Source organism: Bacillus rossius, chromosome 14 (assembly GCF_032445375.1).
Source record: "Bacillus rossius redtenbacheri isolate Brsri chromosome 14, Brsri_v3, whole genome shotgun sequence".
In the NCBI taxonomy this organism is placed as follows: domain Eukaryota; kingdom Metazoa; phylum Arthropoda; class Insecta; order Phasmatodea; family Bacillidae; genus Bacillus; species Bacillus rossius.
In genome coordinates, this window is record NC_086341.1 from 24,194,085 (window position 1) to 24,214,964 (window position 20,880).

Genomic DNA, 20,880 nt, shown 5'->3' on the forward strand with positions numbered 1-20,880 from the left:
TAAGATTTGAATGTAAAATACAGGACTAGTGGAATTGTTTATTTATTTTTTTTAAATTGAAGTTCTAATCTTGGCTTTGTTTGACGCAGATCAAAACAATCTTGAGTGGTTTTATCATCCGTGGCTACCTGGGGAAGTGGACCCTCATCATAAAGTCAGTGGGCATCATGCTGGCTGTATCCGCGGGCTTGAGTCTGGGGAAGGAAGGACCCATGGTACACATCGCTTGCTGTATAGGTAAATACACGCCTGCCTTGCTGACGGTTTCACCTGTTGTGTCGGTAGTCCCTCCAGAGCCCGGGTCTTTTAATTTTTTTGAAGGGTGTTATAAAGTTTACTTAAATACTTCACGCTTGTTCAAACATCTCTTCCATCAAAATTTTATGAATCTATTAAGGTTCAATATTTTAGACCATAAATTTTTAAATATTTCAAGGCCAATCTCTGACTTATTTAATAGTCAATATTTGTAACTGCATCCTTGCCTTATAAGATAGTCCCTCCTGAGAAGTCTTTCCTTGAAGAGCTCCTGTGATGCATTTAGTGATGTAATTGGTTTTTACCTTCCATGTACACTGACATCCATCTAAAAAGCTGTTATCGTATTTGCGTTCATGTTATAGCTAGAAAACAGATTAATTTTTGATGCCATCTAGAATACGTAATTTTCTTTGTACCGTGTAATGAGTTAATTTGTTTTTCTCCCCCCTCTTCCAAACAGGCAATATTCTTTCCTACCTGTTCCCCAAGTACGGGAGGAACGAAGCTAAGAAGAGGGAGATACTGTCTGCTGCTGCAGCCGCGGGTGTTTCCGTGGCTTTCGGCGCTCCAATTGGCGGCGTTCTCTTCAGCTTGGAAGAAGTGAGTATTTATATCAGTCACACAACGGAAAATAAAAATTTGACCTAACAGATATATTTTCTCCTGGACTTTTAAAAACAACCTTGAATCAAAATTTATGCGAGGTTATTAGAAATAAAGGAACCTCTAATTTAACACAAAAGTCCAACCGAGCTGAGCTTTCTACAAAATTTTTAACTGAGCCGAACTTGAGCCGTCAAAATTGTTGAACCTTAAGTAATATTGAAATAATGTAAAAGTTCAATAGACATAGAAAGAAATTATTCCCATGATTAGATTCAACCTTAAATTGTGTTTCTCTCAACGAATCGTCAGGAGGTTGAATAAACACATGTTTTTCATGTACTGCTGACAAATGTATACACAGATATGCAGAGGAGAAAACTGTGCTCTTGGTAATGGTTATTGTGTCTTTTCAACCCTGCATTGTTGTCCGCCATTTTATTTAACTTTTGAGCGAATTTTCACAATCTGTGTGAACGAGCTAAGCGATGTTTTGGAACGAACACGGAGCTCATTGCTGATTGAGATATTGATTCGTAACTTTCAAGAGTAGTACTACTCTAACTCTAACTAATACACCTCTGTATATAATCATGTTTTGTTATGAGGAAATAATATACAAGGGTCATTCTCCAAAAAGTGTGCAATTTGGATTTTGAAATCTCAAAACTTAGAAATATGATTTTTTCATTATTATTTTTACAAGTTACCTACAGTATTATGCACATTATTGCTGTTGTGATTGTTCCTCAAAAATATATTATATTAAAAGTTCACATTCATGGAGGTTAGATTATGGTAACGGAGGTGAGAATAGAGTTCATAGAGTAGAGTTAATCTCTAGAAGCCAGTATAATAAATAACCACAGACAGACAGAAAATGTACCTATAATATTAAGAAACAATTACGCTAATTTACATAAACTTAAATTTCAAATTTGGCGTTAGCAAGTAATTTGCACTGTTAAATCAGCCTCCGATTTCAAGTTTCTATTCAGTATTAAAACTTACTAGTAATAATTTGAAAAATTGCAATACACACACACTGGTCTCACAAATTAAAAGTATGTATTTTAAATACATTTCATGAAAGGTTTTCATAGCCTTCCAGATTATTGCTGAATAAATACTGTCCACGATTGTTCAATAAAGGTTGTTCAATAATTTGGACTATATCTATTCTTGCAACAACAGAAGTATCCTCAACTTCAGGAAATATAAATTTCTTAGATGATGTCCTTTTTAGTCATTCTGAAATGTAGAACAAACTGTAATTAGCTTACTAGATCCCGCAAATACAAAAACTATATTTTTTTTTTACAAATCTATTTACAATTAGGCCTGTACAGTTAAAGTAATAACAAATATTAAAAATTCAAATTAAATATTATTAGTGAAAGTAAACTTTGCATACATTTCTTGAAGCATCACTCCAGAAAAATTGTTCTGCATATGAATACGTACATTTAAGAAGCTTGTGACATTTCATGTTAAATATTTTTTATTTTTTTAAACACTGCATTGTAGATTTTGCAAAATAGTGATTATTTATACTACAGTTTTGAACAATGGAAGTGTCTGTTACTATAATAACCTTAATTGTAGGTCACAAAGAAGAATTGAACATCCATTTAATAGCAATGCATCTTTAAGAGCATGTTAAATTGCCAATACATTAATATATTATGCCTGAAATATACTTTAATGCTTGATAATTATTTATGTGATGTAATAATGTGTACATAATGTTTTACTCACAAAAATAACAAAATTAAAATGTTGAAAAATGTTACTCCGTTACTTCTTCTCACCTCCGTGAATATTGCAAGTAACGGAGGTGAGGGTAACGGAGGTGAGAATTTTAAACTTGAAGTTAAATAATTATGGCATATTTGAGGTTAGGACATTTGTGTTTGTTGATTTCACTTTTATTCACCACATTATTACATTTATATATAGAATGAAAGTTAAATACAATGTTTCTTACCTTGGAATAATTATCACGGAGGTGATAACTCAAAACACAGTATCCATATTTCATACTACAAACTTCAGAAAATACACATTTGAAACAACTTACTAAACTGCATTTTTAAGAGTAAACAAAATGACTATCACACCTTGCTTTTATCTACAGATTTTTGCTTGCAATGCACTCCATAATAAATTATTACAGTTTCAAGTCTTACTGATGGAGGTAAGAACCTGTGTGTGGGACAAACATAAAACACCCAATATAATTATGAAATAAATAAATTATGCACTTTATTTTATCAATAAAAACTTGTTTACAGGTATACATTATGGCAAATAAATAAAAGCAGATAAAAATCGTGCCATTCAAATAAAGTGAACTGATAAAAGTGCTTAGTTGTCGGCGGGGACAAGCCACGGAGGTGAGATATTGCACACTTTGTGACAAATAAAAAATGAGATTACTATATTGTATTTAGGTTTTCTACAGGTTTTTAAAATTTTATTGGTTTCCATTGAATTTATGTTGCAATTTCAAGCATTAAAAATATATTATATTACTATGAAACTGACCGGGACTGAAATTGCACACTTTTTGGAGAATGACCCACAACTACATATTATGCATTAGTGAAATTTAATTTAGTTAGTCCTATTAATTATAAAAAATAATCTAGAATCTGTAAGGAAACTTGCAGAGCCAGAAATGTAATCTTAAAATATGGGAACTAACCCATTTTTAATTTGCCTACGGTTTTTTGGATTGTTATATTTATTACAAATAAAGTGATGCCATACAAACACAGTGATTTTAATTGTGAAAATGATTTGTTTTTTAAAGTATTGACAGTTGTTGACAAATGTACTGTATAAATTATTACCAGTTACATTTCAGTTTAAGGTTTATAAATTGAACACATTTTTATGTGTAAGTTGTTATACAATCCATTGTTTTTCAGGTCAGCTACTATTTTCCTCTGAAAACCCTCTGGCGGTCTTTCTTCTGCGCCCTGGTGGCGGCGTTCATCTTGAGATCCATCAACCCGTTTGGCAACGAACATTCTGTTCTGTTTTACGTGCAGTATAACAATCCGTGGATTTTCTTCGAGCTTGTGCCCTTCGTTGGTCTGGGAATCATTGGGGTGAGTTCATTTCCAGAGCAATGTGCACTGTGTAATATATGAACTTTACAAATTTTGCCTAGCTAGGAATTTGGGTCTTATGTATCATAAAAATCACTATGGAAGATTTATTTGTGCATGAATCATACTTGAACATAATTGACAACGTTAAATATTTTTTATTTTACTAAAAAGTGTGATATTATATGCTTGGTATTATATGCTTTTATTTATTTTTTATTAGTTTCATATAATCAATCGCAGTCAAATATGTACCTGGAAAATTTTGGTACTTGAAATGCAAGTTAATCATTTTGAATGAACTGGTGCCTTGTAATGTAATTATATTTAGTAGTGTTTATTTTTTCATTTTATGATTGGCAAGGGGTATATGTTTAATTTCCTTTTCCACCGTTGACAGGGGGTGATAGCAACGGTTTTCATCAAAGCGAACCTGTACTGGTGCAGATACCGCAAGGTATCCAAGCTGGGCCAGTACCCGGTCACCGAGGTGCTGGTCGTGGCGGTGGTCACGGCCCTCGTGGCCTACCCGAACCCCTACACCCGCATGAACACCAGCCAGCTCATCTACTTGCTCTTCAGCCAGTGTGGCATATCCAACACCGACAGCCTCTGGTGAGAACACTTCACATCACGTCGCAGAACCACGGCCTTACCAGCTTACTGATTTGGCTGGATTGTAGAACATCAATTTGGTTTTAACGGGGATACCAAAGAAATATCAAAACACGTGCGTTGGTATACAAACAAGTTGTGATATGCTCTGTATGGTCTGTCTCATGCTTAGATTGCAGTACGGAGCAAATGTTGTCAGATTGATATCATCCAACTTGATTAAAATTCTTATTTTGTATATGACCAATAATTAAAATAAGTGTTTTTGTGTATGTGTATGTCTGTCTTTGTGTGATTGTGTGGGTGCATCTATTTATTTTTCTAAGGCCATAAAATTTTGTCTTTTGATAGAATTTTTTCAGTTGTACTTACATACATATTGAAAAAGAATATATATTAAGAGGCCGTGTCAGTAAATTTTTATTTCCAATATTCTGGTCTAGAAGTTCTCTCTTTTAACAGTGAGATTTAGTGGCTTATTCAACCGAAGTAACTGTAACCGCAGCGCGTGATAAAGCTACTATACCGCCAGATTACTCGACGAAAAATGTATCTGGTTCCTCGACAATCTGAGAGGATGACAATCTGACCGGCGGCTCACTAGGAAATTGCGGATGCAGGGATTCAGAATCAAGAAATCTCACATTTACAACTGTAGTATGAGTCGTATCTAAAAATTTTAATACTTTAAATGTATCGGAATACAATTAATCTTCAAACATGTGGTAATTATTCTTTATCTGGATGTAATATTCCGTGAAAAATAATGGTAGTTGACATTAAAAAGTATACGAAATTCATAGTGTAACGTTTTAAAAGGATAATAACATAAATTCTTATGCTTAGATATTGCATATGCATTACACACAATCTAAATACAATCTCACTTAAGTCAGACTACCTAATTTTTTTACAATGCACCATCATACAGTTTAACAGAGGTAGGAGAACCTCTTATCGATGTTGTTTCAAAGAATCTAAATTTACAAATATTACTATTTATCTTATTATGATATGTATCTTTATGAATAAGAATTTACAAAAAAAAATGAATTGATTACATTACACTTTAACATTACAAAAGACTAAAACACTAACAAAACTTAGTTTTATATATTGTTGTAGCATATTAGAAGACGAAATAACTCACTAGACTAACATTAAGAGGGCTGTATCACAAATTTACTTTACAGAGGAGAAAATATCTTTTAAAGATATTTCATTACCTCATTGATTACATAATACTGCCGTTGATGTGATCGTAGATATAAAGTATTGAAAAATTAGATTTCATTATGTTTATGTAAATATTTAGAAAACGTTATTGCTTATAGATGCTCATTATTTAAATAATAAAGAATCTTTTACTTTTATGTACTGGACAAACAAAATACTTATAAGTTAATAAGCTTAGTTGAATAACATCTTCAATTTGTATTGAATTCAATGTACAAATTGAAAATCATGTACAATGAATGCAACTGATTGAATTCAATAAATATTTGATCTTGTGAAACGGCCATAATGGTGATGTAGATAATTATAGATACTCACATGCATTTTGAGAGTCCGTATAAAGCCTATTACAATTCTATAAGTATACATTAAAATGATTTTAAAATAGACATGTGTAATATAATTAAAACTTGTTTAAATAAGATCATAACAAAAAAAAATGAAAATCCTTCAACAGTAAGTTATGTTTTATAAGATTTTAACAAAACACACATACCATAAGAGAATATTAATCATGCCACATAATTCAACACAAAATATTCATTCCAATAGGCGCTACGTAAAAATAACTTCTATTTTTATGCTGATAACTTTGCATTGTTTTATATATATCATTATTTCTAACTTTTAATATTCTCCACACTTTAACTGAAATTAAGTATTTTCAGAGCCTTAGCAAATGTTGGACTGTACCACATACAGTTCGTACGATATCTCTACGTGAAACACATACAGTTCATTATTTGTAAATTTAATTATATTTCCATGAACATAATGAAATTAGTATAGGGCCTAGGTTGTTCACTGTTGAGTATTTCTGAAGTATTTTCATTGTGAGTTAACATACATACCAAATGCCATTCTTCCAGTAAAGTTACAAAGAAGACAACAAGATAATATATGTATAATATATATAATATGTATAATATATATAATATGTATGTAGTACCATATTTTAAACCCCTATTAAATGAATAATAACTCAATCTCTTTTCTGGACTATTAAGTAATAGTTTTTGATTACTGTTATTTGTAACTTAAATAAAATGACAACTAACAAATTAGTAAAATATATAATTACGTGCGATATAGTGACAGTTTTACTTGGACGGCAAACGAATATAATAAAATGTCTATGACAATGTTAACTTTACTCATTATTATGGAAAGAAACAAAATGGGCAGATAAGCATATTCTACGCTGACATTTAAAAATGCTCAATTCAAAATGAACATTTCTTCCCGATGACAAACAAAAAAGTTGTATGGTCGCGAATAATACATTCGTATGGCGTCACATCAGCGGAATATTCCCTTGGCATAAATGTGTGAAGTCTGTGACACAAAAACAAATGAACGAACAGCTTTTTTTTTATCGGATGTGCAATCGGAGACCCTTGTGGTGGTTGAAGAGTGTCAGGTCGGTCGCCAGACCAGATAGTGAAAGCTCAGGGGCTTAGGATAGAAAAGGCCTATCTCCAAATTATTAAGTATAAATGTTGTCATGAAATAGTTAAAGACTTGATTACAACCAGGTTTTTAAACCCATCATGATCATGAAGACACTGATCGGAAGGTAATGTACAATACATTTCAATGGCTTTTTCAGTTTTTGCTAAATAATTATAAATATAAGCAAAATTCCACTGTATCTGGACAAATCAAAATATTGATTATATTTTTTTCATCACAGAAATAATATATGATATGATAACTAAATTTGAAAAAAGCGGTTATGTTAAATGTATTGTATACTTTCAGTAGGCAAAATTTCTGGCCCCTACCTCTTATAGACTTTGAGAAAAACTGCCTTTTAAAATAACATTGATATAGATAGGAGCGCAAATTTGTGACACGGCCTCTTAATTCTGAACACCAATTATTATTTCACAGGAAAAACTATTTGTAGCAGTTGATGAGTATAAATAACAAAGCATTCCATTAATTATGTAGTAAGGTCAAACTGCCAAAACTTTTTGAAATGAAATGATTTTAAAAAATTTGATTGCAAAAGCAGTTAGGTGTCTTTCAGTTATGTTTTCTTAAAAGTAATAATTTAAAAATTTCCTTTTAAAAATATTTTTTTGTACATTTTTAACATTTGGTTTTAAATTTGTTTTAAAAACTTTTAACATTTGGTTTTAAATTTGTTTTAAAAACTTTTGTGCGTTTTGTGTATAACTGGCAACAGAGCACTCTGAAACAAGGTCAGAACTAATAACAGATATTGTGCATTGGAAATAAAACGCAAATGCCCATTAAAATGCACACTGCAATCTAAGGCTATGACAAAAAGTTATAGAAAGAAAAAAATCCTTTAAAAAATCATTTCAGGAATGTACCTGTAAGAAGGGAAATGTAATCTGCTAGAAAACCCGAAATACTGTACTGAAATGAAAACTGACAGGAACGATAAACTCTTGGGGAAGTAAAGATGCCAGCAGTGTAATAATGCGACCTTGTGGTCTATGTCTACTGTCGGAATCCACCCAAAAATAATAGATACCATAGAATGCTGTATAAACGACCTGTCATTGTACTATGTTTTTGCACAAGTTAGAGTTGATTCTTCAGAAAAAACCAAAAATTCAAGATATAAAATGGTCATATTACATACATACAATGTTTGGGCACTAGGCTATCACCATTATCATTTAACTTAATTTCTGAGTCATATAGTCATATCTTTAGGGTAGTTGCCAACCTACAACCCTAAAGTTGGCATCTGCCTTGACTGCTGAAACACCTGTGAGCACTGTGTCATGTGCTGTGAGCAAGAAAGAAGTCGTACAAATTGAATCATTGCAGATGAAATGCTATGAACTTGTGTAATTGTTTTTCTGCCAATTTAAAATTCCTGTTACTGAAATTAAGTGCGGCAGTTTTTTTTAACATTATCGATCGGTGGTTCCCAAACTTTTGAGTGTGATCCGAAATAAACTTAATAAACATCAGTTTACGCGGATAAATCAAAGTGTATTTATTTTTCATCCCTTTAGGATATTATTGCTCACTGAATCCAAGTTGTTGTTTTACTTTGTACTTTTTACTTTTACCTACTTCTGATTCCATAGTGTTTCATTAGTCATGTTCAGGTTCCTCTAGAATAGAACTGTGAACCTCACGACTGTCCTAGCTACTATAATTTGTAATTTTTTTTAAATGATTCTTGCAATGAAAATTTTTTATTTAAATCATTAGTTTGGACATTTGCCAATGCTAGTTTGCACTTTATGCCATAGAGTAGTGCTGAGCCGATACTGTTTTGTACCGATACCGATACGAACCGATATCCCCTGCCGAAACACCCGATACGCCGATACCGATACATACTTCAGAAAGCACATACTGTATAATGTTTTAAAGATATTTATTGAGAATACAATAACAAACACACACAAAATCTTCCTTTTGCTTTCACATTGAAGAGAAAATGACTTAGGCAGTTCAAGAAACACAGTTTTTAGGAAGCAATAGGGAAGTTAATTAATGTTTAGAGAAGTTTTAATTTTAAAACAAAAATATTAAACTTGTTTACTGCAACTTTTATGTTTGTACACAAAGCACCTCTCAGATGCCACACTACCAAGCAGCACTATAAATATTTTGAATTTTTGTTCAAAAAAACTAACTTTCGCAACTTTTGAGGGCTCATGGAGCTCCTTTTGTTTGTGCACAGAGCACCAGCTGTACTAAACAGTCTCTCTGATGCCACACTACCACAAGGTGTTGACAAATATTTCTGAGCAAGTTTTTTGAGTGATTGGTGAGGAGACGTTTTCCAGTACAGAAGTGGGCTTGTATTAATGGCACAGAGTGGTTCCTCAAGGTACCTAGTAAGTTCTTGTGTAGGCGATAAAGATGTACTAGCTCCAACACTACTACTACTGGAAATTAGATTTGTGTACAAATAATGTATGGAGTGACAAGTGTCACTGGAACTTGTAGCGGTATTGTCAAGGGCAGGTGAATGAAGTTCTGGGGTCTGTAACAAACTCAGCTGTTGTTCAAGAATGGACTTGGCAGAAGTTACATCTTCCTCACTGGAAAAAACAAATTGTTTGAAGCGTGGATCAAGCAGAGTACTTAAACTATAATGAACATTTTTTTCCATATCTGCGTAGCGAGTATTTAGATTGCGAACCATGTCAGTGTAGGCAGACTTCAACTTATTTCCTGGCTTACAAGTAGACAGAAGTTTTGTCAAACCATTAACAAGGGGGATAACTTCTGAAATACTAGTATTCTCATTACTAATGGTTTGGGTGGATATGAAGAAAAATTTCAGCAATTTCACAATTTCTCCTACCAATTCCCAGTCATAATTTGTTAGTTCCACATTCAAATTGAGGTCTGGACCAAGATATGATATGGCACGTCTCTGCTCCAAAAACCTCTCCAACATAATATAGGTACTGTTCCATCTGGTTGGTTCATCGTGTTTCAGTTTGTGGCATGGCATTTTGTTGGCTTCTTGGAATTCAGTCAAACGTTTGTTCGCTGAAATAGAGTGCCTGAAATGCCTTACCACACGCCGAACTTTGCTACACACATCAGAGACATTTTTATGGTTCAGTAACGACTCCTTGATAACAAGTTGTAAAGTATGCGCAGCACACCCAACACTCTGAATTTGTAATAATTCGCAAGCCCGAACCATGTTAGCAGCATTATCTCTTACAATAAGATGCACCTTACCCTTTATACCCCAATCATCTAGATACTGTGTGATAAAATCGCATATATTCTGCCCAGTGTGGTTAATATAACTGAACGGCACAACTTCCACACACACACTGATCTTCTCAAAATCAGGAGAAATGAAATGACATGTTAGTGACAGAAAATCATCATTTGCCAGAGATGACCACATGTCTGTTGTACAGCTGATATGGTCTGCAGCCTCCAAAATGTCTTTTACTTTCCGGGAAACCACATCATAGAGATCAGGAATTACGCTGAAGAAAATGTTGTCCTGTGTGGTATTTTGTACCTCGGCTCGAGGTATCTCATCAGATTATTGAAACCTGAAATAAAAAATATAGGGATTTTAAACACATCACATATTATTATGTAACTTAAGTCTATAAACAGCAACATGAAAAGTATAGCCTACATTAGGCCTAACTTAACACATCATCCCTGCAAGTTAAGCAAAGAGTTACAAAGTTTAAATGTGTTAGGCCTAAGTTAAAATGTTTCTTACCTTCTGACTCCACAATGCTAAAAGGCAAAAAGTCTGTGCAAATCATATTTGCAATTAGTGATGTTATTTCTGTCGCCCTTTTGTGAGTAGGAGGATAAGGTATGTTCCTCTTAAACATTTCCGAAATATCTTCTTGTTTACTGGTGTCTTTTCGACGTAATATATCTTCTGTGTGCACAATTTCGACTGATGATGCCATTGTAGGCCTACATTCAAACGATGTTGCGGCAGTTTCAAAAAACGATGTCGCAGCAGTTTCAGACGATGACGGCGATGCAGACGCCTGCGGAACATCTAACTTGAGTAATTTACTATTTACAGATGGATGCGATCTTTCCATGTGACGCTTCAAATTAGTAGTAGTGTAAGATCGCGAGTCTTTTCCACCACGAGAAACAAGGCAGTGACAAATAATGCACAAAGCCTTTTGGTCATTGCTTTTACTAACAGAAAAGAAACTCCATACGTCACTCTTGCGATTCATTTCTGTAATATTATATTTTGTTGAAGAAAGCAGCACCAAGTAAAATACAAATAAACGGGAAAGAAAATAATGCTGTTTGACGAAATCACGGAAATAGTAAACAAACAAAGATATCACTAACAATCGTGACGTAGTATCGATCTCGCTTCGAGACAATCGCAAAAGTCACTCTCACATGCGAAATGACGACTGCGCAGCCATCGATCGTTGTTGTTACTTACGTGCGTCGTGTGATATCGCTGAACAAGTGACGGTTTTAACTTTAAGTGTAGGCCTAGGTTAGAAAATACTTGGCGGCGCTTTATGTTAAAAAGACGTAGTTTTCTGTGAATAAAATTTATTGTTTTAAATCCTGCGCGTTTTTATATGGACAGCCGATTTATGAAACGTTTTCTATCACAATGGGTGAAAAAAAATAAAAAAAATTGTGACTATCGGCGCCTTTTATCGGAAAAAAAAAGTATCGGTCCGGACGATTCCAATACGTTAATATCGGCCGATATTTAGTATCGGTTATCGGTATCGGCTCAGAACTACCATAGAGAAGAACAGACAAAGGAAGATGAATCCCAAACACACAGAAAATTAGCCAAAATCAGCAGATGTAAAATGTTACCTAATCTGTACAGCTCAAAGAATTTTGTGATTGAAATTAGTTACATCACAGACAAACACAGTCGGCAGAATTCTCTGTGCTGTCCATACATTTAGCATCGGCTGATTTTGGCTTGTTTTCTGTGCGTTGGTGCATTCATATTTCTCGGTCCGTTTTCCCTGGCGTGCAGTGCAAACTAGCAATGGCGTGTGTCCAGAGTTATAATTTACATCAGTGTTTTTAACGATGATGTCCGTTCTCCTACGACTTGTGCGGTGCTGTTTGCCAGCGACTACAACCGCAACTTCACGGACGTGAAGTCCGCCATCGAGATAGCTGCGGCGGGCCCAGGGGTGTACAAGGCGGTCTGGCTGCTGGTGCTGGCCCTCATCTTCAAGCTGGTCGCCACCATCTTCACGTTCGGCTTCAAGGCCCCCTGCGGGCTGTTCATCCCGAGCCTGTGCCTGGGCGCCATCGTGGGGCGCATCGTGGGCATCGGCATGGAGCAGCTGGCCTACAACTACCCCTACGTGTGGATGTTCAGCGGGGAGTGCTCGGCCGGCATCAACTGCATCACGCCGGGGCTGTACGCCATGGTGGGCGCCGCCGCCGTGCTGGGAGGCGTCACCCGCATGACCGGTGCGTGCCTCTCACTCCGGTGGCCAGTTCTCATCCACTTTCGGCGGGGGCCCGGTTGAACTGTTCAGAGTCCATGTCTATTTTCTTTTGTCCGTTTTTCCGTCGAAAATACCTTGCTTGTTCGTTTATTGTAAGTAGATGTAACTTGTGTGGCGACGGAAAAGCGATGAGAAAGCTTTTATTTTGGATTTATTAACAAAATACAAAAAAGTTACTGAGAACAGAACGACTAATTTTCCATATTTCTTCAAATGGGATATACCTGCTTTAACAATGGCTTTTGAAAAACAATAATTTTATTTTTGAATGCTTGATTCTGATAAAATACAAACAGGTCTGCCTCATTTCAAGTATATCTTCTCAAAGCTGTAAATTCATTTTTTCAGACTAGAGTTGGACAGTATAGGAAATTTTGGTTTGTGAACATTTCAGGCAGGAGAAAAAAATTTTCTGCAGGAAACAAGACTAGATGGGGAATAATTTTTGATTACAAATGTCAAAGATTTCCATTCTTTACCGCAAAATCAAAACAAAAAGTATAATTGGTGAAACAGTGACAAAATTATCTCATATTTACGCTTTTAACTTAAATTATTCACTCACTACCGATTTAAACATTGTTTAAACTACCGTGTTCACATTTTGTCCTTGGCACAACCATTCACAAATTCTTGTTTGTATAATCCTTGTTGGAAGCCAAGCCAATATACATATATATAATACTAGATAATGCCCAGCATGCGTTGCAATGCCTCAATCAATTTTTTAATTTATTAATAATGTAATTTTTTAAACGTATACTAAGCATCTCTCTTTATCTCTCTAATTCTCTATATCTCTATATAGCTTTCTAGCGGACCCGACAGACATTGTCCTGCCCAAATGTACTTTTTGTGAGATATGGATATGGCGGTAAGTATTTCTACGCTGGACATTTTGTATGTTCTCATTATACATACCCCTCCTCTTGGGCACGCCACTGCCGTTACCAAAAACCTTTCCCATGGTTACGCAGAAGGCAACAACAATGCAAAAGCCCGTTGCCATGGAGGCTAATTATCAACAATGCTTAGTTTTTTTGCTTTTAAAGCGTGTTTTTTTTAGTTTTTTGTTAACTCAGAATCGAGATAAAATATCCAATTGTGAATCTAAACCATCCTCAAATCCCCGTGAACTCACAAAAAATTTCATCAAAATCGGTCCAGCCGTCTAGGAGGAGTTCAGTGACATACACACGCACACAAGAAATATATATATATATTTTTTTTCGATACCAATACATGATGTGAAACAAGCATAACTGTTTATTAAGCATTCAGTATGTCGAGAATGCCTATTTTCAATTATGGAAATTATATTGTTACGACCTATGTGGAGAGAACTGGGTTGATAAGGGATACCCCAGTTAAGTTTTACAATTACTGTTTTATTAATTACTAAAACTTACATTAATAATAAATAACTGTACTTCAAAATGTCCGATCACAAATCACTGGCACTTAAAAAAATGTTTATTCTCAAATCACTCAATGTCTGTCAAGTTCCACAGTTCGCACTCCTCACTGGAGCTAGGCTCAACAGTGGTTCGCCCCTTACGTCACGTCTGTCCACACACAGTGTCGCGCCACTCAGTCGCATTCTCTCATTCCTGTCACTCTGCGTCGTGCCATTCTCAAAGGTGTCTCTCACCCTCTTCGCTGATGTTTCACTTCCCTTGACTCGCAGAACTCTCCGAATTCTCTGAACCCTCTCAGAACTCGCTTGGCACTCTCACAGCACTTGTGGCTTTCGTTGCTGAACTCCCGCGGATGCCAGCGAAGCTGCGTAAGTCCCTGAGGGTCATCTTTCCAGAACCAACGAGAGCAACAGTGATGAGTCTCGTCATCCTCGGCCGACCCGACTCCCGAAATGTTGATTTTTCACACCACTTAGCACGGCTGCCCGCGGAATTCCCAAGGCCGCTCGGCGATAGATAACAGCGCCGAGAGATGATGTTGCGGTGGAGGGGAGGGGGTAGCTACGACCCTTGTAATCCGGCCAGGCACGCAGGGCATGCCTTACGTCAGTGGACTGCTCATGACACGGCACGTGATGCCAGTGGCCTTGCAGGACCGCCAGCCAGCTCCGAACCGGTCCCCGTGTTTGTAACAGTATATTCGCTTCCGTTTCGTGATTTAGTGAAATAACTTTATTTGATGTATAAAGTAGTTTTTTATGCCGCCGTTATCAGTTTGAATATGAACTGATGAAAATGGTGCGTCTTTGATTGGTTGTATGTATTGAATCCAGTATTGCAGTGCTTATTCTTAAGGAAAAAGGAAGGGAGAAACAATGTTTCCCTTCAAGATGGCTGCATTAATTTTTAACTGTAGTTTTAATCGTAGGAAGAACACACAAAAAATAGTACCCCTAAATTTTATTAATTTTTTTTTACTGCACTGTGCTTTGCAAAACTTCAACTTCAAAACTTTTCTCCCTGAATTTTTGTGGTTTTGTGGTGGCAGTGATTGCAAAGATGCACGCTCATGTTGCAAAGGCTACTGTCATCAGTCCCACCGGCCAGGCTTGGCTGGAACTCACTAGCACCGTTCCAGTTTACAAGTTGCAGGATGTTCACATTCTGGAAAGTCGGAGAATTTACTTGAAATCGTGGAAAAGTAATGGCAATTCCCCATTGGTAGTAACATAAGGGGAAAAATTCATTGTGCTCATTTGTGCCATCATCCGGATTGTAGTAGAATTTGTTCTGGGGGTGTTTTAGTGTATAGTCATACACATTATAAAGTGGCGTATACAAGGTTCTGTTGGAATTTTAATTTTTTTTATATTATTTTAGGCAATCTATTTGTTATTCCGGTCAGAAAAAAATATAAAAAAATAGGTTCATTTTTTAAATAGGTAAAAGTCTGGTTAATTGGAAATTTTGGTAATGGAAAGTCAGAAACAATTGAAGTAAATTTTATTACAGATTTGTGGAACATCCTGAAATAGTTCGGAGTCCATTAATGCAATGCCAAGTGTTTTATTGTCTTACATTTTACACTTTTATATTATGACTTCAATTTAATATCTTTTTTATATTTTACTGTATTTATCACCAATTTTTCTTGAACTACTGACGAAAGTTAGGAGGGGAGGGTTTCACTGTATGTTTAAATTTGACTCGTAAAAGATTCAATATTCGTGAGTGATTGGATATTTCGTTAAATAATTCAATTGAAATTTTTAAAAAAAATCAGGCTTCACAGAAGCTAATAATAATAGCATAAGTGTAGTCATTGGTTGTAAGACTGTAAGCAGCGAGATGGAACGGTGCTCCCGTGCGCAGTGTCGCTGGTGGTGATCATGTTCGAGCTGACGGGCGGCGTGCGGTACATCGTGCCGCTCATGGCCGCCGCCATGGCCAGCAAGTGGGTGGGCGACGCCCTCGGCCGCCAGGGCATCTACGACGCCCACATCGAGCTCAACGGCTACCCGTTCCTCGACAGCAAGGAGGAGTTCGCGCACACCTCGCTGGCAGCCGACGTCATGCAGCCAAAGTGAGTGGTCTCTCTTTCCTTCAGTTTCCCCTGATGGTTCTGTGAGCCTTTACTGGTTTTTTAATTTTTGTTTGAATTGCCCTTGTTCATGTTGTTCAATTTCAGACTTTGTTAGTATTGTAGCACCTCAATGATATCCAACCTTCATATTTGAAGAAAAAATAAGTTACCTACGTATTCAGCCAAATAAATTGCACACTTTTTTTTTGTGTGTGTGTGTATGTGTGTGTGTGAATTGGTATAGAGACAGTTTTTAAGGTAGAACTATTTCTAATTCCAACTTTAACTGGTTTTTTTTTTCTTCTCTTGATCAAGTTGAGTGGCAATGTTCCCGTTGGGACGAGGTTTGCGCTCATGTTGCTCAACTGTAAATCTGTCACATTTTTTTATGTGAGTGTTTCTGTGAGAAATGCATTGCAATGATTACCAAAGATTTGCGGTAGCGATGGGTCGATTCCGAATCCGGAATCGGTTGGATCCATCGATTCCGCTATAATCGTAGGGTTCAGGATACAATGGTTTTCGTAGGCGTGCCCAGACATTTCCATTAGGGGGGGGGGGGGGGGGGGCCTGCTAAATTTTTAAATCAGAAGCTGAATTTAGAATGTTAAATAGCCTAAATACATTCACTTATTGCCGTGTTTATGTTTTTGTGCAGTATCAACGAGATATGTTTACTAGTTAATATTTATAGCCGTATAATTTTAAAAATCTTGATAATATGGTTTTTTTTTTCATAGACAATGTTTAAAAGGTACTTACACATTTTTCCCCCTCGAGTTTTCCAATAGCTTGGTCCAGATCTACCTTCAAATGAACTTCTTTTTAGTGAATTCAAACACAGCAATTCAGACAACAGAACTTTAACAACCTTTTTTTTTTTTTTTTTTTTTTTTTTTGCTTGGCCATTTTAAGGGACCTCGTGTTTTAAATAATCTAAGGCGGCTGTATTTCCAGAACGATAAAATGTTTAAAAATATTGTTAATTAGCACGCTGCAACACTGAAAAACAGTTTGAGTGTCGCAGTGCCAGGAATATACGAATATTAACAAATGCATTAGAGAAAATGACGTTCTGAGTGATTACATTGGGGGGGGGGGGGGGGGGGGGCATGGCCCACCTGGCCCCCCTTGTAGGCACGCCTATGATGATTTTGGAATCGACCGTGACCTGTTCTTTAATTGCTTTTGTGTGTTTGCAAAATACATTTTCTACACAAGGTAAGAAAATATTGAAATTGGACATATATATAATCCTTAAGCACCTCTGACACATGATTTAGTGTGGTGTATATTTGTTTATCATCATTTTTAATCAAGTTTGTAAGTTATAGCATTATTTCCAATTTACGTCTTGGCTTAATATGTACATCTTTAATTGTTGGCAGAGTTTGAGCATGTGTTTCGTCTAATTATGCGAGGTTGAAAGGCCAAATTTGTGTTAAAAATTTATGGTAGCAGTAACTGAAGGTAATGAACATGTTTTTTAAAATTGTGTAAGTTGTATATACTATATAATGTTAATTTGTGTATAGAAAATGAAACCTAATGCAATTATATTTTTGATATCATCAACAACCGTTTTTCTGAATATATTATTCTGTTGAACGTCATCAGAAAAAAATTAAGGAATCTGAATTTGATTTGAATAATCAATACTTTATTTTAAGAATCAAAAATGGAATTTGTGTATTTTAGGAATTAGCCCAACACTAGTATTTTACTGGAAATATTTATACATTAAATATTACTTTTGTTGCAAGAATAAAGTGTACTGAAAAAGATGATTGGCAGACATCAGTACTTGTGTTGGTTTTACAGAAAACCGGAAAGAAACTGTATAATTTTCTATAATTATTTTCAGAATAAATATTTAATAGAAACTTGAAAATATGGTGGTTACAAATTCTGTTTTTAATAGTTTGGGTGCAAGGGTTATTATAAATATAAAATGTATTGGTTATGATCCAATCTTAGGAGTGCTAGGGATATTCAAGGGCACGGCTTATTAGAGTAATACATTGGCTGATTGTGTGAACTGTTACAAATATATAATTTTTAAAACTGCATAAATATGTCTTTGACAGCTTTACTGGTGCTGTTCCAGTTTAAAACAAATCACTTAAATGTTAGGTGGCAGTTTGTGATATCTTTATTATTATTATTATTATTATTATTATTATTATTATTATTATTATTATTATTATTATTATTATTTGAATGCTTGGCCTTACCTCGAAAGATAAATTTATTTCTTTTCTGTTGTATAGTGTGTGTTTCATTTTATCATTAATTGTAAGTTTTGTTGCAAGTTTATTGAGAGCTCTTGTAAAAATGATTTTATCAAATGTCTTCTTTTTTTCAGGCATAATGAATCTTTGAGTGTTTTAACTCAAGATTCAATGACAGTTGATGATGTGGAAACTCTACTTAAAGACACTGAGCACAACGGATATCCGGTGGTAGTGTCTCGAGAATCTCAGTACTTGGTTGGATTTGTTCTTCGTCGGGACTTGAATCTGGCCATAGGTAAGTTATTATAATGTTAGAGTGGTAAATACTTTGTAAAAACAGACTTTATTTTAATATTTAGAAGCTTCTTTTATAAAAAAAAAAGTGCAGTGAAACCACACTTGAAAAGATTTTTCACTTTAAAGTATTTTGTTTCTGATTCTTTCCAATTTCCTTCCACAAAGTGTTTTTATATTAATTAAAAGTTCAAACTATCGTGGTTTTGAGGTTGAGCCACGTAGAGGTGGTAGATAGGACTGGTGTTTCATTCTGCATTACAGCAGGTGATACAGAAAAACACCAGTACACCAATCCCTCACTTAGCACGACTAATTCGTTCCTAAAAATGTTCGTGTTAATCGAAATCGCGTATTCTGAAGCATTAGTACCCATAAATATAAGGCTAAATTATTTAATGTGTTCCAAGATGTGTAGGGAAGTAATCTTTACATAATATAAATGCGTAGAATAATACTTGAAAATGCATATGTCATATCATTTATCTTTTTAAGCCTACCACCGAATACGTTAGATAAAGAAAACATGGCACAGTGTAACGGGAGATAAGTGGTAACATATTTACCGTCAGTCAGCAGGTTGGCTTGCCCGCCCAGGCGTGACCTTCAACACGCGCGCGCGTCTGTCTGCCTGCTGTTGCAAGCAGCACGGTTACCGATTTCTTCTGCTTCACTGATTATTTTTAATTTTTCCACAACTGTGAAAGAACGCAACTTTTTACGATTCATTACAATACTTGCAGCCAATACACGTGTAAAACCACTGGGTACTTTGCAAATGAGGATAGGACAGTGCGTGGGAACACGCGTTTGTAACCAACGAAGCTGCAGTGTGACAACGCTGTGAGGAATGTGACCTTGACTTGTCTGCCGCTTCCTTCCAATCCTTTTCCCCTACCCCTCTTGCCTATCGCAGCAACCTCCAGTCGCGCCGGCGTTATTTCATCACCGTGCAAAAATGGTCCAAGACCCATGTAACACCCGCACCCTACTTTTTAGAACCTGATTTTTTTTAAAAAGGTGCGGGTGGTACGTGGGTTTATACGGTAGTTTAATAATTCATTGTTACACATTTAATAGCTTTGCATTGTGGTGGCAAATTCTGTAAGTACTTTGTTTGAACCACATATGGACATCAAAATCTCTATTAGGAAATTTCCTTTAAATTGATATTAATATATTGTATTATTTACTCAAAACTTAGATACTCAATTAAACTTGCTACCATATTTGTTTATACAATGGATTCAGATCTCTCGTACACAACACGAGTAGAATATGTAAGTTATGTTAAGGTTGGGCACCAATAGCTAGTTAATGTTACTTTATAGTAAATGAATGGTTAAGTTCAAGAAATAAAAAAATTGAAGTGGCATGTAATTTTATGTTCAGCGATTCATCACCTATGTAGTTTTATGTAGCACTGAAAATGTCCAGTACAAACAAAAGCATAATCATGTTTATCAGAATATGTGTGTTGTAATTGCATACAATAGTTGCTTCAAAATTATAATCTTAAGCATAAATTATATTAGTATACAGCTTAAAAGTTAAAATTATTAATCTCTTATCTCAAACATAAGCAATAATTATTATAAATAGTATTCTAAGTTCGTCCAATTACATTTAGTAAAGAAAGAATAATTATTGACTTTAATATCAGAAATCTTAATCAAAACAATTATTCTCTGGAATGAAATGTAACTGATTGTCACTGTAGATGTAGTTGAAGTTATTAATGAGAACATTGGCAAAATTTTATTAAATTAAAATAAGTTTATTCTACAACAACTGAAATATCTAAAATTGGAATACTTTCCAGACTGGATGCTAATATTTAACGCAAACAAATTGAACACTTTTACTTATCTACATACATACATACATATTAGCATTAATCAGTACGGATACGTAACCCTGTAATAGTATTATCAATATAAAATACTTCTTGGATTGGGCTATGAGGATCCTTCTGAATTTCGTTCCACCAAGCAGTAGTTTGGAAACCGTAGAAATGTTTGGTTGCCTTCGAAGTTGTCGTTGCAGCATCAAAATAGT

At 35.2% G+C, this 20,880-nt stretch overlaps 1 protein-coding gene across 6 annotated transcripts in view; it reads left to right on the top strand.

Annotated features, from left to right (window-relative positions):
- The window catches only part of LOC134538721 (H(+)/Cl(-) exchange transporter 5), a 53,785-nt gene that overhangs the window by 21,426 nt on the left and 11,479 nt on the right, over positions 1-20,880 (top strand). For all 6 annotated transcript variants that reach the window (XM_063380174.1, XM_063380176.1, XM_063380171.1 and 3 more), the window contains 7 exons: positions 90-237; positions 722-861; positions 3,798-3,980; positions 4,381-4,595; positions 12,406-12,755; positions 16,084-16,294; positions 18,660-18,823. In XM_063380174.1, the coding sequence (XP_063236244.1) occupies positions 90-237; positions 722-861; positions 3,798-3,980; positions 4,381-4,595; positions 12,406-12,755; positions 16,084-16,294; positions 18,660-18,823 (1,411 nt within the window). The remainder of the gene's footprint in view (positions 1-89; positions 238-721; positions 862-3,797; positions 3,981-4,380; positions 4,596-12,405; positions 12,756-16,083; positions 16,295-18,659; positions 18,824-20,880) is intronic.